The sequence below is a fragment of the Rhopilema esculentum genome, chromosome 12, assembly GCF_057945365.1.
Source record: "Rhopilema esculentum isolate cy_ngs chromosome 12, ASM5794536v1, whole genome shotgun sequence".
Taxonomy (NCBI): Eukaryota; Metazoa; Cnidaria; class Scyphozoa; order Rhizostomeae; family Rhizostomatidae; genus Rhopilema; species Rhopilema esculentum.
Window position 1 is genome coordinate 10,074,579 of NC_142826.1, and position 18,999 is coordinate 10,093,577.

The 18,999-nt window shown below is 36.6% G+C and overlaps 1 protein-coding gene across 3 annotated transcripts; it reads right to left on the reverse strand.

The window, feature by feature from the left end:
• Nucleotides 1-383: 383 nt before the first annotated feature.
• Nucleotides 384-16,182, reverse strand: LOC135681717 (uncharacterized). Of its 3 annotated transcripts, none has more exons than XM_065196309.2 (7): nt 16,096-16,182; nt 6,794-8,710; nt 5,537-5,590; nt 4,416-4,569; nt 3,084-3,175; nt 2,031-2,122; nt 384-1,618 (listed from the first exon to the last, which is right to left on the reverse strand). In XM_065196309.2, exons 2-7 carry the CDS (start codon nt 8,699-8,701, stop codon nt 1,435-1,437), a joined length of 2,484 nt encoding a protein of 827 aa, XP_065052381.2. In that variant the 5' UTR covers nt 8,702-8,710; nt 16,096-16,182; the 3' UTR covers nt 384-1,434. The 3 variants fall into 3 exon arrangements, with proteins under 3 accessions (XP_065052381.2, XP_065052379.2, XP_065052380.2); XM_065196307.2 differs by lacking the exon at nt 16,096-16,182 and adding an exon at nt 13,262-13,529; XM_065196308.2 differs by lacking the exon at nt 16,096-16,182 and adding an exon at nt 13,018-13,255.
• Between the last annotated feature and the right edge of the window lie 2,817 nt (nt 16,183-18,999).

Sequence of the window (18,999 nt, forward strand, 5' to 3'; positions counted from 1 at the left end):
CGGTATTTGATAAAAATAACCACGATTGCTGTAACCTTCATGGGCTTACAAATAAGGGCCCTCAATATTTTGTCTATTAGGGGTCCCCAAGAAAATCTGAGGCAGAATGTTTTACTTTGAAACATTAATCAACGCAAAATATAACATGTCAATAAATGATTTCACCGACATTTCACTGATAAATTTTTCCATTGCTCTCAATTTGTAAACATTTTCCATTGCTCGTGATACTGGCAATCGAAATTCCAATAGATTGACAAAATCCATGTTTATTGAGAACTTACGGGTTCTACAGTTGCCTAAAGTTTTTACTATGGGCCACACACAGCACCAGCCGAGGTAAGTGACAGTTAAAAAGAACCAAGTGACACAGACACAAAGTATTCTTAGCGGAAGCTGGGTATTTTTAATGACGCAGAAAAAGTGACAACGTCTTTAAATCACCTTAAAGAAACCCTAGTGACAATTTTACTCGCCTACAAATATTCACACCTATTCTGCTCTACACTATCATTTTGCTAGTAATGCAAATAGACTAATGTAAATACTACCCATCTACTCTACAGAGAATCTTTATAATCCTATAATGGATACACATTACAATTATGCGCATAACAGCATTTCCCACTACACATGAAGCTAATCACAGATACCCACTACACATGAAACCCAACCTATATGAAAGCATACACGAGTCTACAAATAGGAAATCTTACCTAGACGATAATTTAATCAATTACAGAGAGAAATAAGATAACTAAAATTTCTTATCAAGTTAAGGATTGGTTCACTGATGATTCAAATCTAAATCGTTAAGTACGTCAAAAATGATAAATTATAATGAAGCAGCGTTATTTGAGATTGGAAACTCGTGGCGAATGCTTAATGGTGGGAATGAGTGGAACATTTGCTACAAAGTTGATTATTTACCCTTATTTGAAAACAGGACACAGGTTCATAGGAATTTGGAGACGGAAAAGGCAATTCGTTACCCCCAAAGCCTTCACATACCTTCTAATGATTGGCCCTTTGGACCAGGACACCATCAAACCTGCCGGATTTAATGCAGGGGGGAATGCTCCTTTTAATCTGCAGTTGATATTATTCTCCTGAGAGATTATACTTGAATTCATTGCGCTTACGTTTTTTGTTATCATGTTACTATAAATTATTGTATGACATCAAACCCGCTGAAGCAATCATTTCAAAAAACCACTATGGTGTTTTGGTGGCTAACGTAAATGCAATGATTACTCGTATTTGAATAGCAGTTGACGCAAGCATGATCATACTACAGGCATCAGAATACAGACAACTCGAATGCCTTAATAAAATTTTTTGGCAATAGCAACTCGCTCCATGGCCAGCAGAAGGAGGATTGCGATGTCGATTTCAGAAATACGACATACACGTTGGAAGAAGTGATGTGCGTCCTCAATAGAATGGATTCTTGAGAATCTTTCCAGTTCGAGAGTCGTACGCGTGACGGCAAAAGAAAACTAAGTTTGGGTCTGTATTTGCAAGGGGTGTAATTCCAGGACGAGTTGACTCGGTAGGAGGCACCGGAGATAAGGGTGCACTTCTTGATTCCCTGTATAGCTTATTCTTGGCTCGAAATCTGTGGAAAAAGTTGGCATGAAAGTAAAAAAAATCACAACAATCTGATTTCATGCAAAATATTCTTCAAATTAACAACAGCAGAGAAATGAGTTCTCTATCAATAACGTGATGGGTTTGACAAAGACTATCAGGTGAATGAAACCAACTGCGTTTAACTGTAGCAATTATTGAAATATCGTAACCATCGTCTGTCAAAATGAACATTAAAAGGCCAGCATAAAATGCTCATTGGGGTTGCTCCTCCAATCATAGCAAAGCGTGCATTCTCAACAAGATTCGTTTAGGAGCAAAATAATTTCCAAGTTGTATGGCAGCTTAATGAAGTGAACCCCTGAATGGGAATTCTAGTCCCATAGGTAATAGGTTACACAAAAGTGACGAGGTGAGAGACGAAAACAAAATAGGCCTACCTGCAGTACTGAGGGTAGCTGAGTACATAGCATTTGTCAACAACACAAGCAGCACTATTATCATCACGATGGCGAGATGCAAGGACTTCCAACTGATAAGAATGAATAAAAACAAAACAATTAAACAATGCAAGACTCTACAGTTATAACAGAGAGAAATATAATGGAGCTTCGTGCTAATTACGGGGGCTGACACGACTTTAGGAAAATAGCTATACTACGTCATAGGTAAAGCTACGGGAAGAATTAATTTTCCTGCGCAGAGAAAGCTTTTTCTTCGCACATCAAACAGATAAAATCAAGTACCAATACTTAGTCGTACTCAAAAAAGTGGGTGGAAGTTTACCTTAAAACAATAAAAAACAATGAAGTCCTTCTAGAAGAAGTCTACAACACCAAAAATCCGTATATTCAAAATTGGGATAAGTAAAGCTCGTCGTGAAAATTTCAAAAGTGTCCAAACTTTAACACTGTACAGATTGCCTCTTTTACCAATGTCCACTTTAACTTTGGACCAAACAATTAAGCCTTTCTTCCAGATCTTGCTGAGTTTGGATTTCATAAATGGATAAGAGCCTGGTTAATCACTCTGACATAGAGTAAAACGAAAAGGTGTCAGTCGAGCGTGAAGCTAAACGATAGAAGGAGGGGAATAACTCCAATTTTAGAACACGTCGACTTAAATAGCGTAGCCTGATTTAAGTATTCTTTAAACAACTATGGTAATGATGATGTAGTGATTAACTGATTCCATTTTAACCTTAATAATTCGTTGAAGATTCACAATAAAATTGTACTGAGTTTCCTCCAGAATGGTGTTTGCATTAATTTGCCTTACATTCGGTTAGAGATAAATGACATGATATGGATATAATGTTTCGTTACACAGCACAGCAAATAGTTCTTGGCTCTTCTAGCAGACAACAGGTTAGAAGAAGTAGATTGTTTTGGAACTCGTTGCATGCCATTTGATTTACGAATTTGCAAAATATTGATAAGCTGTGACTTTATTACCAAAAAATAAAATAATTAATACAGCGAAGAGCTAAATACCTCTCCATGATAACCTTGTAACTTGCCGACTTCAGTTTGTTCTGGGCGATAGTACCAAAAAACAGATATCATCATATCACCAGCTAAGTCACCTAAAGAAACGAATATTCTGCTGAGATGAAAAACAGATTTTGTGATATGACTGAAGCTACAAAAAAACAACTGCTTAAAAAGAACAGGCCGAGAAAGTCGAAAAAACAGTTGAAAAAATCTATTAATTTCGAAATCTCAAGCAAATTGCAACAAATTGAGGAGCAAAATAAATGGTTTGAAATCATCAAACTATCATCTTGAAATTAAAGTCCTCCAGTAACTAGGCCCTGAAAATTGCAGGCTAATTCAATGTCCTTATCAAATAATGTCATCACTTATGATTGGTATCGTGGTTGATTGAGAAAACGATGCATGATGTTCAGCAACGTTGAATGCAGAAGGACATTAAGCTTGCATAACATGGTATGAAAGAACACGTCAGCTTGGACTTGCTACAAGTCTCTCTCTTTAAAGAAAGGGAAAAGGGAAAAATGGAAGGGAAGGAGAGACTCTCGTTCCCTCCCACCTCCCATTTTCTCTTTTTTCCCTTTCTTTAAAAAGAGAGACTTGTAGCAAGTCCAACGTCAGCTAGAATATAATAATATTGATGATGGTCGCGGTTTCAGAAAGCACTGAGCTGACAGACTTGGCTGAAATCGCGCAGGAGAATCTGACCTTTGAAGGTGTTAGCAGGACATTGCTACCCCCAGATGAATCGTCAGCCAAAACATCACAAAAATATGTATTTAGTTAGAGGTATTTCTATAATCGATATTGAGGGAAAAGTCCACTTTACAAAACATTGTACAAAACAGTAAGTATTATTATTTGATTACTGTTCTGACAATCGTGATCACACTAACTAAGACCAACATTAAAACACATTAGAGACTGCATAAGAATGTCAGTTGCTGCAGAATGAGCAGACAAGATATACTTGCAAGAAATGTCGTATTGTTCATTTGAACTATATTCAAATTTTTGAAGCCTTTGAGGTCTTGGGTGTTTTATTTTAGAAGCAACGGAATTTCAAATTCAGAGCCTCCTGCACGCTTAGCAATTTGAACCCATAATTGGTAGTTCTGGTCGTTGGTATCTCAAGAGGGTTGCCATTCTTAGGTCATAGTTTAGACTATTTAGAATTAATTTTGAAGAATTTAAGTGCTCAGAGCCTTTCAAAATGAACATGGACGGTAGTTTGTTTAGATTGAGTGTTATTCATACGATGATGTGTAGTCACTGCGTGCATACAGTAGAGACCTAAGATGATTTTCGGGAGTCTAGGACAAACGCACAAACCTTCATCTTGTTCCCATATAGCAGCAACCCTTGCAACAAATGGCAGGTCCTTTTTCCTTGGCCCTGATTTCAGAAGAACTGCATCGCGCACGTTTATAACCTCTTCATTGCGTCGCATACAAGGATAGTACCTCCGAATAACAATGCGATCCTCCTGAAGAAAATCAAAGAAATTTTTTTTAGTAATCTGGGGAAAACACCTTCAGTGATGTATGCATCATATTGTCATTAAAATGATGATGGTGTCGGGCTATTGGTTATTAATTAGCATTACATTAAAAAGCAGCTGGTGTATTTATTAGATGCAAATATATTTGTTGTTCTGTAGTGAAGCAGAAATTGCTGTGAGTTTAACTCTCCAACCTGCAGATCTATAACTCTCTAACCAGCAGAAAAAGTTTCTTTTTCAAGTTTCACACGAGGACAGCGTTTGCAGTAGGATAAAGAGAATGGTTCCGTGCTTGAACACGCGACAATGCGTTTTCACGTGAAATCATGGTTCCATACTAGTTGGGCGTTCCAAATTGGGCACGGTTCCGTATTACTTTGGCTTCGTTGGACAAGCGCAAATACATGATTCCGTTCTTAAATCATGCAAGTTTTTTGCAGTTTGAAACGGTTGAAAACGGAACTCATTTGTTAACATGGTAAATGCCATTGAAACTAGGAATATGAAATAGGAATCACCGAACTCTGTTAAACATCTTTGTAGTTCGTCTTAGGATATTAATGGAAAAGGATCAAGAAATGCATTTTGCCTCCTTTGACAACTCATTCAAAAAACAGCTTTTACAAAAGCAAATTTCCAGATTCGTTTAACTTAAACCAGAAAACTGGAAGGTGATTACGGAAGTTGGCATTGACGGAAGTTGATTTTTGACGATGTGTATTGACAAGTGGCCTAGGCCAAAAAGAGGGATAACCCATGAAAAGAAAAACATCTAAGTTTCGACATAAGTAAAATGTTGTTGACCCAGTTTTCGGTTATGTTAACTTAAATTTCAAGCCATTCTTCTTAAACAATGTAAAATGAGAGAAACCGTGCTACAGAAAACTGGCCTAACTAAAATTCCTTGGCAGAAGGTTTAACTACAATTGAAACTAACATAATGGATACTCACAAACGCAACAGGCTTTTCCACGGGCTCACCTTCGAACACCCAACCATTAATTATCTAAAAACAACAAAATATTTTGAGACCCAAAATAATTCATAAAGTAGAGACGAAGAGTTGAGAATCACATTGAATTTGATTAACCTCAGAAAAGAATCTGATTACGTGAATCATTACGTGATTAGGAAACAATAATTAGGATTGCAATTCGCCCAAGAGTTTCAAAAATTGAATAGTGATAAATGCAACAAATCATTCGATTATTGTACATATATCAGTTAGTTCTAAAAAAAGCGACTAGAATAGAAAAGTAATGCCAAGGGGTTGCATTATGCAACAAAGCAGAGATACAAAATATTATTTGTATTCTGTTAAATTGTACGTTACTTTCTCGTTTGCTTATTTATAACGTTGACAAAAAACAACAGAACAGATTATTACAACATGCAGTGGATTTAATCTATAAAAGTACTAAAAAACTTTATTTCAAAATCAGCTACAGAGGCGACAGAGAATTATTACCACCCACTGTAATATTTTGTTTCAATCTTAAAGTGCCATTTTTAAGTAATTTATAAGGGTAAAAAGTGCGCTTCTTACTAACGGAGTAATCTTTAAACAAAGGTTAGAAAACCTTTCAAGACAATAATAAAAATTAATAAAACAGAAAAATATATCCATAAATTTGAATGACATACATTTTCAAGCAAGGCTACAAGAACTGAATTGGTTGATACAATCTTGATTTTTGATCAGACTTTTAAATTTTTTTGGATGAGCTAAAATTGCTTGATAAGAAATGCAGTTGAAAATCGCAACTGAATGAAAAGCCTTGCAATCTCATGTGTTGGGCGTAAACAACCGCTTCTAACAGAGAGGGCTGGACTTGCAAATGCACTTCGCCCACGCCACGCCTCACAAAAAGATTATCAAAATCATATGGAATAATAAGGTTTTATATCTTTAAGACCAACTGAGCAGCTGGAAAATTTGATGGCTGAATAGCTGCGACTTTTCTGCTTTCATAATAATGTTTTCCGCTTAAACCTTAAAAGATTTTTGAAGGGGATTTTTCGGACCGGATCTCTGCCAACGGGCTAATCACAAAAATAGCCTTTAAATGAATCTAAATATTACTCAGATCAAGGTCAGAGATTTTATTTAGAATAATTCACGATAATATAATCATATAAAATTACCTGCATATCTATATAAATCAATGCCAATTACTTTTATCTGTAAATAGGAAAAACGAGTAGGTACCTTGTTGCCTTGCCGCATGGCTTGCCTCTTTCCTTCAATAATATTTTCAAGTTGATTTGTTAAGCTTTTCATTTGAGCAGCTTTAATAGGGTTCATAACTTTACCCTTGCTGCCGACACTGAAACGAGACGTGGAGGTGGCCTGGAAACTAATCTTTGGAACTCTTATACCGCTGGAATTGTGTTTTTCAAACTTTGCTATGTCATGCGTCCTTGAGGCCTGGCCAGCAGAATAATTAAACAAAGGTCTGTCTAGAACTTTCATGGCATTCATCATCGCAATAGCGTTCAGACTAGCCATTCTTTTGCTACTAGGAGGGTTTATGGGCTGGTTTGCAAAAGCCTGAAATTCACACATGTCTGTGTGTGCCAGTAAATGCGTTTTTGTAAATGGGATTGCAATAGTGTGTGTTGTTGTTTTTGTACTTATGGAGCTGCAAAGAGGAACATTCAAAGTATTTGTTGAGATAGTTGGTGGAGTACGATAGACAGTCACTGGGGTATCCGAACCTTTCCAGCCTTCTTGCATAATTGTGCCCTGGTTTGAAACCCCGTTTTCCCTGAAAGAAATATTTTCCAAGTAACCACAAGTGCAACTCGAAGGACTATTAGCAATCGTAACATCTTCAAGTAACAAAATATCTGTTTGGACGGCTTTGTGATTGACCATAGTTTGCACTGCTTTGTCCTTGGTCATTGTGCTCTCGTCTTCAGAAGTCCAATTACTTGTTGACGAAACTCTACTGTCACTAATAGGCTGATTATCGTAAAATACTGCAGATTGTTTGAATACGTCACTAGGACCGGACAACATCCATTCATTATTATCTCCTTTCATTGAGGAGAAGAACAGAATGTCATCAGTTTGGGTCACACTAGAAGTGCTTCTCTTTCGCCTTTTGTCTTCTTTTGGCCTTGTGCCGTAATCCGCTTTCCTTGTTTGGGCTTTTTCTCTAATTTGGTTCAGTGTTTTACCTGCCATCGGGCTGTACGACTCAAGAACAGCATTAACTTTTGCAATAGCATTAAGACTTGCCATCCTTGGTGTACGTTTCATCGGCACCATTTCCTCGGGTGGTATGCCTAAATCCACTTTATCCACAAACCCGGTGGATGTCTGTAGCTCCTTAACAATTGACATACCAGCTCGATCTCCTTGGTCTCGATTTCGCTTCGATTTAGCATACTTACCAAGCATACTTAAATTCTGCAAATCTCCTTCCGCATTGTGCTGCACTACATTTTCCAATAATTGACCTTGGAAACCAATTGCCAATTTCGGTTTCTTTTTTGGAACAAAGCGTTTTCGTTTTCTCTTTCGTTTGCCTTTTGCCAAATCGTTTTCTAAAGCCACAGTAGCCGCAAGTTTTTCAAAGCCACAGTAGTCTTGATTTTCTAAAGTGCACTCCCCCTCCGAATCAGACAATAAACTGACGTCACGGCTTGCTTTCCCCGTGTCTCCCTCATGCCTATGTGAGGACAGGTTTTTCGCGCCTACGTCGCACGATGAGGCGACTTCGGCCTCTTTCTGGTCCAGCAGCCTTTCCGTAAATCCATTTTCCCCGGAATACCTTAATTTTCCCGATTCGCTTATCCTGTCCTCGGGCAAACGATCTTCGTTGTAGGACAAGTCTTGTCCGCCAATATCATCTGACAGCATAGTATCTTTACTTCTAATCGCGTCGTCCCGCATACGTCGCCCGGCCACGGAGAATTTAGTGTTTCTCTTGAGCCCCTTTGATTGTCTTTTGAAATCGGCAATATCCCGTTTTAATTTTTTCGTTTCTGTTCTCCTCACACTTAGATCAGATCGTCGCAGACTTCTCGGGGTAGATGAGCTTCGTGTGGCGCGTTCTGCAGGGCCATGGCTTTTCGTTTTTTGTTGTCGTTGCTTTGAGGAAATTCTCATGGCACTAACCTGAAAATACAAATTACAGGACTTAGAATAAATATCAAGGCTGCCAGGTGTTTCCTGAATTCAAATTTATTTACTGTTCCTGAATGTTACTGAGTTGATGAAGAGAAAAGAAAAACATGTAGGATGAACTGTGAAGCAATTAAAACCTTCAATGGAGATTCAAGAGCAGATGTGGTGTTTTGAGCACCAGAATAGCTGATTGCATAAATCATTAACAATGCAACCTAACTGTCTGAAAAACAACTTTGGAGAGTGGCCTGTCAAGACGAAATCATCCCACCATTTCTATAAAAACTGTTTCAGGCAAGGTCGAGCCTGTTCGGAGACCTGCTCAAAAAGCTGCCTCGTTCCCATCTACATAAATTCACGATAGCTAGTTGCCAACGCAACCTTTTCAAATCTTCCTTACAACGTCCAGTTACCAATAGCAACAAATCACAATGGAACCACTGTTATCAACAATAAGAAAAATCTCTTTCAAAACACAAACAACCTAAAATGATACATAACTACTCACTCATCACCATCAATTAATTCGAACCAACTAAAATGGGTTCCACTCTAAACAAAATGAGCTCAATCAGATCGCACAAATCAAGAGGATCTCAAGTAAAAACAAACTCAAACAAAATTCTGCACTTATATTTTATCAAAAGACTATTCAAACCTTTGCTACAATATGTTACGATTGGATGGAGTTAACATCCAAAATATCAAATTTACCGCAAATCTTCAATCGACCCCTCTGTCGATACCAGGGGCGATAATTGCAGGGTTTTTTTGGGGGGGGCGGGTTGTCAGTTAAAACACAGTTCTCAGTGGTTTTGTCGTAACATTTGTCATCTGTCGGCAAATTCGCTTGAATTCGGATATTTTGTCCCTCCATCTAAAAATTGAATTTCCGAATTCGTGAGGAATTTTACCGTGTATTTTTGGACTAAATTACTCATGAAGTTTCGTTTTCTACATTTACCTTGACCGTTCACACTTCTTGCTTCATTTATATTCAAGAAAGAGGCGCTAATTTGACATTAATCGCAGTACCTGTTTTTGGAAAAGGGGTCCATAGATAATGTAATGAGAAAGGGGAATTTAGGAATATCAAAAAATAAAAAAGATGTATTTCAAATGTGAAATAGGCAGGGCATCTGGCAAATGATTTTTTAGAAAGAATATTTGCAAAAAGAACCGCGGAGGAAGCAGAAGATTGCGGGACAGTTGGTCCGTTTAAGGATCAGTCTTTCCTTAACTCATGTCTGTGTTAAGTCTCACAAGCACACGATACTTGAAATGTTTCTTATCAAAATAATTTCATTATCCGTAGTGCTTTGGCTGAAAATCACATGAATTTCGAGAAAGGGGAGTTCCCTTGGGGGCAAAAGGAGTTCCCTCGGAAGCAAAAGGAGTTCCCTCGGAAGCAAAGGGAGTTCCTCGGGCTTTGCAAAGAAGTTACAAAGACAGGGCTTCTATCGAACAGTTGGGGTTAGAGTTAGGGTTAGGGTGTTCTATCGAAGCACTGTCGTAACTTCTTTGCGAAGTCCAAAGAACTTAATTTGCTTCCGAATGAACTTCCCGAACTTCTAGGACCAACGTGATTTTTTCAGCCAAAGCATTGCTAGATATTCGAGTTTGTCAGCGCCTTTGGAATCAGAGCGAGCTTTAATGCCCAAATATTGATTGACAGTCTTACTGTGAAGGGAAGATTAAAAATGCTTTGGAGGGGAAAAAGAAGCAAAAATGAAACTGGTGTTGGTATGAACCAGGTTAAAAAACAATCAGCCAAGCATGATTACAGCTAGAATTGTTCCAAAAATGCCAAAACACTGTTAGTCTAAGTTTTCGCTTGTTGTGATGATATCGAGCCATCAGTTGAACTAGGAATCTGATTGAAAACTGATAGACAAGAGACAGAGAAACGCAACAACAAATACCATGCCATCATTTAAGAAGGAAACATCACTGCAAGTGTTCTTAACAATTCTTAAAGCTGGTTTTAGGAAGCAAGATGGACACTTGGTCACTTTTGAAAATTCTAAGAAACCTGAAGCAACTGCAAGCTGCAAAGACCCCTCATCAAAAAGGGTCTGAAAGAGGTTAAAATTATGCAATGAATCAAATTATGCAACCCTAGACTTCAGTGTCTTCAGATTCTTACAGCTTTCATTACCATCTCTATATCAAAATGGCTGTGCATTTTCATTACGGCAAACTATGTTTTAGAAAAATTAACAAAATATTTCTAAACAAGAATTAGTTTACCAAACATCTCTAGGAAATATTTTTACCTAGGTTTTGCTGTGTACCGGCAAAACCTTCAAGACAGCAACTTGATTTTTCATCCAAATTTTACAACATCAAGACAAAAATTCAGCATTTTAAACAATTCTGCATTGAGTTGATTTAACTTGTTTTCATTAAAGAGGGTTTCTTTCAAAATTTGATGTTTATTACTATCATAAAAGGGCTCAGGATGTAAAAATTGGATTATTTCCAAAATACTGCTAGAAAATTGACTGGGTGGGTCAATAAACATCGTGGTATTAGGATTATTCTTAAAGGATTATTTAAACGAAAACTAGTTTATTGGTATAACATAAACATTATTGAATTGAGTTTTGAACTAAAAAGATTGCAAATGAAAAATGTGGCTTTAGCAGTGAAGCTTCTCTACTTATAGGAACTTCTTGGTGTATTTACTGGTCTGTTGTTGAGACTGCATTTGCCAATTAATTAAATATTTCATTCTTTTCTATTTATATCAACAAAATAATAACATTACTAAGCACTTTTTTTCCAAATCTTGTGGCAGGCCTTGAAAAATTAAAAGCTTGCAACTGTGCAAGTCCTGCAGGTTTTTTATGTCAAGCTCATTTGCACATTTGCATGACTTCTTACTTATTGAAAGACAGTTCTTCAGGACAGTTACAACATAAGACCAATACATACCTAAGCCAATTAACCCTGTTTTATAAGCAATGGATTACATGACAGATGACATTTCATTGCCTCACAATCAGATATCCAATCATCAGAAAGGCAATAAATATCAGCCTGGTATTTCTTAAAGTAATTCAATTATTCTGATAAATGAATCTATCACATAGGTTAAAAATCAATAGACCTCAAATAAATGAAAGACTGTTTATAGACAGGAGTCCTTTTCTCGTCTCATTTTCTGGCTTCTGAAATTATTTTGCAGATAAAAACATGTCATTGTTTCTCCTAATGCACCCTAGTCTGAGCCAACATTTTCCAAACTTAAGTAAAATTCACTTGGAAAACTCACATCACCATCCATGATGTAGAATGTTTTTGCTATTATCACGCGTTCTTTCAAATCATAAAAAGCCAATGGGAACATTAAGAACACAACCTAAGTAATTGACAAGGGGCAGACAAATAGAACATTAACCATTCTATGTAGAAACACACTTCATGGAGTTTTGCTCGATTTTCATATTGGTCTTGGTTATCTCAAATATAAAGATATCTGTATTTCTGCTTTTAGTGATCTCATTGGGCCATATCTACAGAGCATGGTAGATTAAGGAGATTTGGTACATCTCAAGGTACGTGTGTGTGAGCAAACTGGCTGGATTTGTGTGCAATGTGGGTCTGTGTGCCTTTTCATCAAAATGGTTCCCTTGGATTTCCCTAGACCTTCAACAAAAACTTACAATGAGAAGGTTTTGTGTGTAGAAACCTATTGAAGAAACTGTATCTGCTCTGTAGGTTTGCATATGCCATAAATGAAACAATCAATTGACAATAATTGCAGATCTTTCAGTGTCTAAAATAGAAAAGATCTTGTTGCTATGCATCTCTAGAACTTGCCAATGATGAAGCCTATAATAAAACCCCCACCATCAAATTAAAATGGTAGCTTGCATGCCGACAATACTTGTTTAACACTACTTTGATAGTGCTTTTTCGGCTAGTGGTAACTTTGGAAGCATTCCTTGTGAAACCCATCAAGATCATATCGTCTCTGAAATGTGACTTTATCTAAAAAAAATTTATCTCTTCTTGTAACAATAATTTCCAAAAAACACATCCTTGTGTCAAATGCTCATCCAGGCAATTTCCGTTTTGTCGTTATCACAGCAGATACCTTCTAATCGTCTATTATTTCCCGAACAAAGAAACTATTTAGAATTCCCAAACACCGAGGACCATCAATTTTGAGCGCCAAAAGTTTCTACGAATCTCTTCCAATAAGTGGACGACATGTCATGCAGAACCTGCCACTTCGATCTTAGTAAGAACATAAAAGTAAGTTACATTTACTGTTTGAAAGTGTGTCTTACCCCAGTGTGCAATCAGGTGCAGATAGTACTGACCCCCTCGTATTTCCGTCAGGGTATACGTATCGTTGCGGTGTCTTGACAGTGGATAATTTTATGATCTAAATACCAACTTATCTGATCTATGGAAGACTCTTATAAAAACAAAATCACAAAACAAACAGCTGAAACGAAGAACGGATAGATCTAATAACTTCCTCATTAAAGGGGAGAGCCCCGATTAGGAGTTCCTTTATCAAACTCTTACCCTCTCGGATTTTCTAACCTCCTCTCGGGCACGCGGTGCTCTAATTAAATGGCAAGTTGCTGTGATGGTCAGGGCCTGATTTCTTTCTCAACCAAAGCATCAATCGGCGTACCATCGAAGGTGTTAATACTACGATCAAGAATCGATATGGCGGCAGTGAATGCGAGACGATTGGGATCCTCGATTCCCTTGTTCTCTCCCTGTCCTTGCCTTGTGTAGCTTTGTTCTATCGACGTGCTTTTACGGCTTCGCGAGGTCCCGGATGTAAGTGGATCTCACTCAGTTGAATTGTATTGAATTGAATGGAAACTATGAATGCCACTTTCTTAATTGCCCACGTGTTAGGCTGCGCCATGAACAGAGCACATGGCCTTGCAATTTATCAAAACATTTACAGTTATTTCGAATTTTCACTATCAATAAGACACAATAATGTTCCTAACCGAAATATGTAGTTATAGATAGTTATTAGCGAAATATTCAATTTAGATTAGTTTCTATTTGATGCAAGAAAATAATGAATTAAAATAAGATTATGATTATAAACGAATAAACAAACCAAGCAAAAGCTAGATTGAAAACGGGAGAAGTAGAACCAAATACCAAGATGGAAGTTTTGTAAAGCTTCAAAGATAAGCGAAAGAAAAATTTTCTGTCCGGGCTTACTCGATGTTCTCATAGGAAGATTCTAGCTTTCGTTATCCGGTTGGACCTTTGGAGTAATGTGCCATGAGGAACTTGAAGGGTCAACTTATGAAAGAAGTAAACAACTTTGGCATTATTAGCATCGATTAAATGTTATGATGCGCTTCGCACCGAAGTTGATGTTGTGCTTTTAGCACAAACCTGGAAAATGAAGGATAGAAAAATGAAGCTCCTTTGTAATCTAGTACCTTTTTTGTGCTACCTATCAAGATCTTTACAATCCCTCCACTTTCGTTAGCCTTGCCCCACCTCTACTTTCAAATTCGCCCTTAATTGTGTGAAATAAACATTTACTTTATTTGAATTGTAAAAAGAACATTTATATACAGCGGAATTTATGTCAAATTATATGCTTTTACCTGAAAACCTAAAATTCTACCATTATTTTACACCATTCTGCTGGACTAGTGTTTCAGTTCGTTGTAGCGTTGTATATGTGGCATCGTTCCGTATGTGTTTATTGATCTTATTAGAATTAATACAAATTTATGCGTATAATTCTTTTAAAAAATAAGGCTTCCAAAGATAAAGAATACTGTTATATTTATATATGCAATTGTGTTGGTACTTGTAAAAAATCACAATGAATTCAAGGCTTTACTGTTGATAGGTTACTGTACGTTGCAGTATAGGAAAGTTGAACTTTCTTTTTACTTTTATCCCCAGAACGAACTTAAAAGGTAAATGTATCGAAATGAATCTACCAATGTTGTCAGTCGGCACATAATTTTTTCTCACCCTGTAGTATCACAATTTTGTGTAACAGTTGTAACGAATTAAGATTTCTGTAGCAGTTTGACTTCCAAAGAAAGCACTAAAGTACTTCAAATTGAAATTTTAGATTCTGGATATTGAAATTACTTAACTTATGGCCAACCCAAAAAAGTGTGATTCGCTCTTTTTGTCAGAAGAAATAGTACCGTACCACTCCCTCCGAAAAAAGCTTTTAGCTTCGCCCTTGTTGTCCGCCCATCTTTTCAGTGCTGGCTTCGTGCCTGTGTGATTCCTGCGCCTGGAATTGTAGAAAGCTGATGATTCCCCTCAAACTGGCACCCCATGACCTGTAGTCCACGACCCTAACAACTGAGCCAACATTGCACCTTGGAACTCTAAACTTGCACTCTTCGCAAGCCACCTTGTAATAATCTTATCCTATAGAATTCATCAGTTTTCTATATCTACCCATTTAATTCATTAAAAATGTAAACTTTTTTACCTTTGCAGTTGCAGCCTTACCCTGGGTGCCAGAGCCTCAGAGAGTCAAAGGATGAAGAACGGGGGAAAGGAAATGCGAAGGAGAATGGAAGAGGAAAGGGGAGAGACGTCTCTCCCTTTTACTATTCCATCCTCCTTCGCAATTCCTTCCCCCGTTCTCCATCCTTTGACTCTCTGAGGCTCTGGCACCCAGGGTATTGCAGCCTTAACAACTTGTTTTTTAACAACAAGTTGCAATGATAAAGATTTTCCAATTCTTTGTAATTATAAACATAAATAAAACAAAATGCAAATACTTGAGTCTTAGAGCAAATACGTCAAAAATGTGGTTTCCTACTCTCCTACATAACACTGTTTCACAGCTTTCTTTTTCACTAATTTTGATATCGTATCATATCATGAAAAATCGAATTCTAGCGAGTATGATTTTTAATCATAGACAAATCTATCGTTTCTTTAATCCAGCACTCCAAATATTTAAGAACGTAATGTGATGTGAAGAAGGTTGCCTTCCGTAATGTGAAAAAGGTTATTGGCAGTTGTCTGTTGATATCTCTATTGCTTTAAGACATCTAAGGAAAATGCGCTTTAAGTTGTAAGATGTTCCCCCACCCCCCCAACCTCATGGAAAACAGGCTCATAAAGCTCTATATCAGAATAATTGTCTTGAAGTTTATAGCTCCAATTTCAATTCTTAAACCAATGGTATTCTTCTGCAGAACTTTGCCCTCATTTGGCAATTGTACGTCTCTAAGATTAATTGTCATTGCAAACAACTTTAATGGCCACAGTTTCTTTGAATAAAAAGAAACTAATTGCCAACAAGAAAGACAGCAAAAAATAAAGAAATAAATATCAACGAACTGTCCAAAGACTTTGTCCTGAGAACATACATACATCTTGTACATACTTACACGCCATTCTATGATAAACTTTGTCCAAAAGTGTTAGCGACACAATGCCCGCTTTTCTATCTTTTTAGTCGGCGCACTATCTGAAAGAAGTCGAAGCTATAGCCCTTTTGTTATATAATAGCGTTTTTCTCTCCAAATTGGCTCAAATTAATCTTTAACAGCTGGATACAGCTCAGGCTTGCTTCTACATGCATGCCTTAAAAAGGAAATTTGCATTGGTGGTTCACTGTAAACAACAGAAGAATATAAGGATCTCATCTCATACTGACAAAAAACTGGTTACATATAAGAAAAGGGGGACAAGAAACTACTTGCCTAGAACATATGTATCCAATCTTTAGATGACACGCTATTTAAGAGTCTCTACACATCTCACTGATAAAATTCGGAATCTAAGTGGTGAAATCTAATCGTACATAGAGGTTTGGATTGCCAGAAAGCGCGACAGATCTGCGAAAAATCTATCAAAGAACGACTAGAACAATGCCTAACAGAAAAAATCGGAAACAGATGGAATCTCTTGAAAGGAGACCAAAGCTTACAAAATACGTTGAAACACATTCAAAGGCAAGTCTGTGTCCAAATAGCATCGTTATATTGGAGGTCGATCAATTAATCAATGCTTCAAGTCGATTATTATTTGTTTATTTATTTATATTTTATTATCATTATGAAATTCCTTTAAGTTGATTTTACATAATACGTATAAATAAAACTAATTCAGACAAACTATTTACAGTAATCGATCGATCAGTTCAGGCCAACGCTGGAGGTTGATCAATCCTTTGCGAGATTGACAGTTATCATTTACATTTGATTCCTAATAAAGTCACACATAAATAGCCAGCAATGTATTTTGGCTCTTGTGGGGGACAACGCAACGTGAACTTCCTAGAAGAAGTGGTAAACATAATGAAAACAAGACTTCTGGACCCTTACACCCTTTATAACAGGCTTCTTTTAATTCAACTTGTTGGAATAAAAATTATTACAATGTTTATTTCTAAGTAACAGTGTGCGTCTAAAACTTAAGTTAGTTTACAACCAATTACAATAGCAATGACCCCGAAAACACGCAAATGTATATTAGATAAATCGACCATTAGAAAATGGCCACAAAGTCTCGTTTAGCATAAAGCCATGGCCCAAAAACTGTGCCAAAAAAGTGAATGAAAGTTAAAATGTAGCTTAGAGGATTTTGGCAGAAATATCAATAAAATGAGATGATAATTGAATCATCAAGTTTGACATTTCCAGTCAGATCTAATTACATTTGAAAAATAATGCGATAAATTTTATTTATGCCATTTTTCTTTTATTATAATTAACAAATTATTCCTATCCTTTTGAATCCTGGCCGATCAACGGGTTAAAGGTCTGTCCTCAAAAATTTAGTAGACAGTCTTTAAAACTTTGACTACGTATTTGACCTCATAAAAAATAAAGCCTCCAGTTTCGACGAGCTGTAGTAAAATATCTGTTACGTTCAATTAAATGACTTAAATCTGGAGTAGATGATAAATCTGACAGCTATTACAATATCTGACAAGAGATAGCTTCAGTTCTAAAAATCAAATAATAATCATAGCTTAAGATAAGATAAGATGTTTATTCTTCATAAGCACTATGCAAGCTCAATATAATTAATATAAACTCTCCAGGAATCTAGTTATATACACTGTATTAGTTATGAAAACCACTGCTAACCAGTCAGCTGTAAAGTGCTCGATGTATTAGCAAAGCTGTGCACGCTTTTGGTTAATAGAACACAACGATTATGAGTTGGCATCAGGGCTTGAAAAAAGATTTTTCTTCCTGTCAGCAAAATAAAAAATTCAAGATTTCCTGAGAAGCTTCAAAAAAATCTTCAGCCACTGAAAGTGATATTTTAAGTTGCTTGATTTGTTTTCTAAAAGCAATCATTTCGTTTTTCCTTTATAAGATGATCAAGGAGATGTGATCGAGCACAATACTCATAGTTTGTTTTCAAGGTTAAAGTTAGTAGATCTGAAAATCTATAATAACTTTGACTTAATTTCATATCAGTACTAGCAAACTAGATACTATTGAAGTATTGATGTATCCTACCCCTTGCCCTGGGTTTTATGTTTGCTGCTCATTTTTATCATCATTTATTAGTTCATACAACATGTAAGAATACTATTTCATTTTTCAATGGTTAAAATCAGGGGTCGTGCTAGAGGCAAAGATGTAATCCCAAACGCTTACATTCTATTAAGCTAGCGATGAAAAATGTATGCGATTGCCAGTAGAAAAGTATGAATAATAATGGACATATCTGCACAGGTTTTGGGGCACCTTCAATACAATTGACGTAACAAGACTGGCTGTCTTTAAGTGTTTTTACTTATCTAATGGCTAATGTAAAAAGAGAAATGAATTTTGTTTTAGCTTGATAGAATTTGATCAGTAGCTGAAAATCATGCCAGAATTGCCGGAAATTTGGTATAACAGACGCTGATAATACCAGATGGTTGTGTTTTGAAAACTAATCTTCGTTTTTTCTTAGTAATGCAGAACAACAAATAAACAGCGTTCCGTAGAAAGTGAGTAACGTTAATTTAATTTTCATATTAAAATCAAGCAATGGAGATTTCACTCTTAAAATTTCCTGGCAAACAGCAGCAATTTCCTGCAATTGATTTGCGCTAAACATTTCCTGGCAGCGCCACTCCAAGCGTATACTATTAGTCATGTTCATTCTTCAAAATTAGGATAGAAAATGTATTTTCCGCTTTCATCTGTGAGTTCTTCAAGATTGTTAACTGTGTAAATACTAATTTCTGGCATTACGGTTTTAGATCGCTATAAAAGCGAAATACCAGAAATCTTCCTTTCAAGTGCATTATAACAATTTACTTGCCCTGACATCTAATCTGTTAA

Coding starts and splice junctions, on each gene's coding strand:
- LOC135681717 (XM_065196309.2), bottom strand. CDS start 8,701: ATGAGAATTTCCTCAAAGCAACGACAACAAAAAACGAAAAGCCATGGC. Junction 4,570..5,536: donor TGGAAAAGCCTGTTGCGTTT/GTGAGTATCCAT, acceptor GATTTTCTTCAG/GAGGATCGCATTGTTATTCG. Junction 1,619..2,030: donor AGCTACCCTCAGTACTGCAG/GTAGGCCTATTT, acceptor CTTTTTCCACAG/ATTTCGAGCCAAGAATAAGC.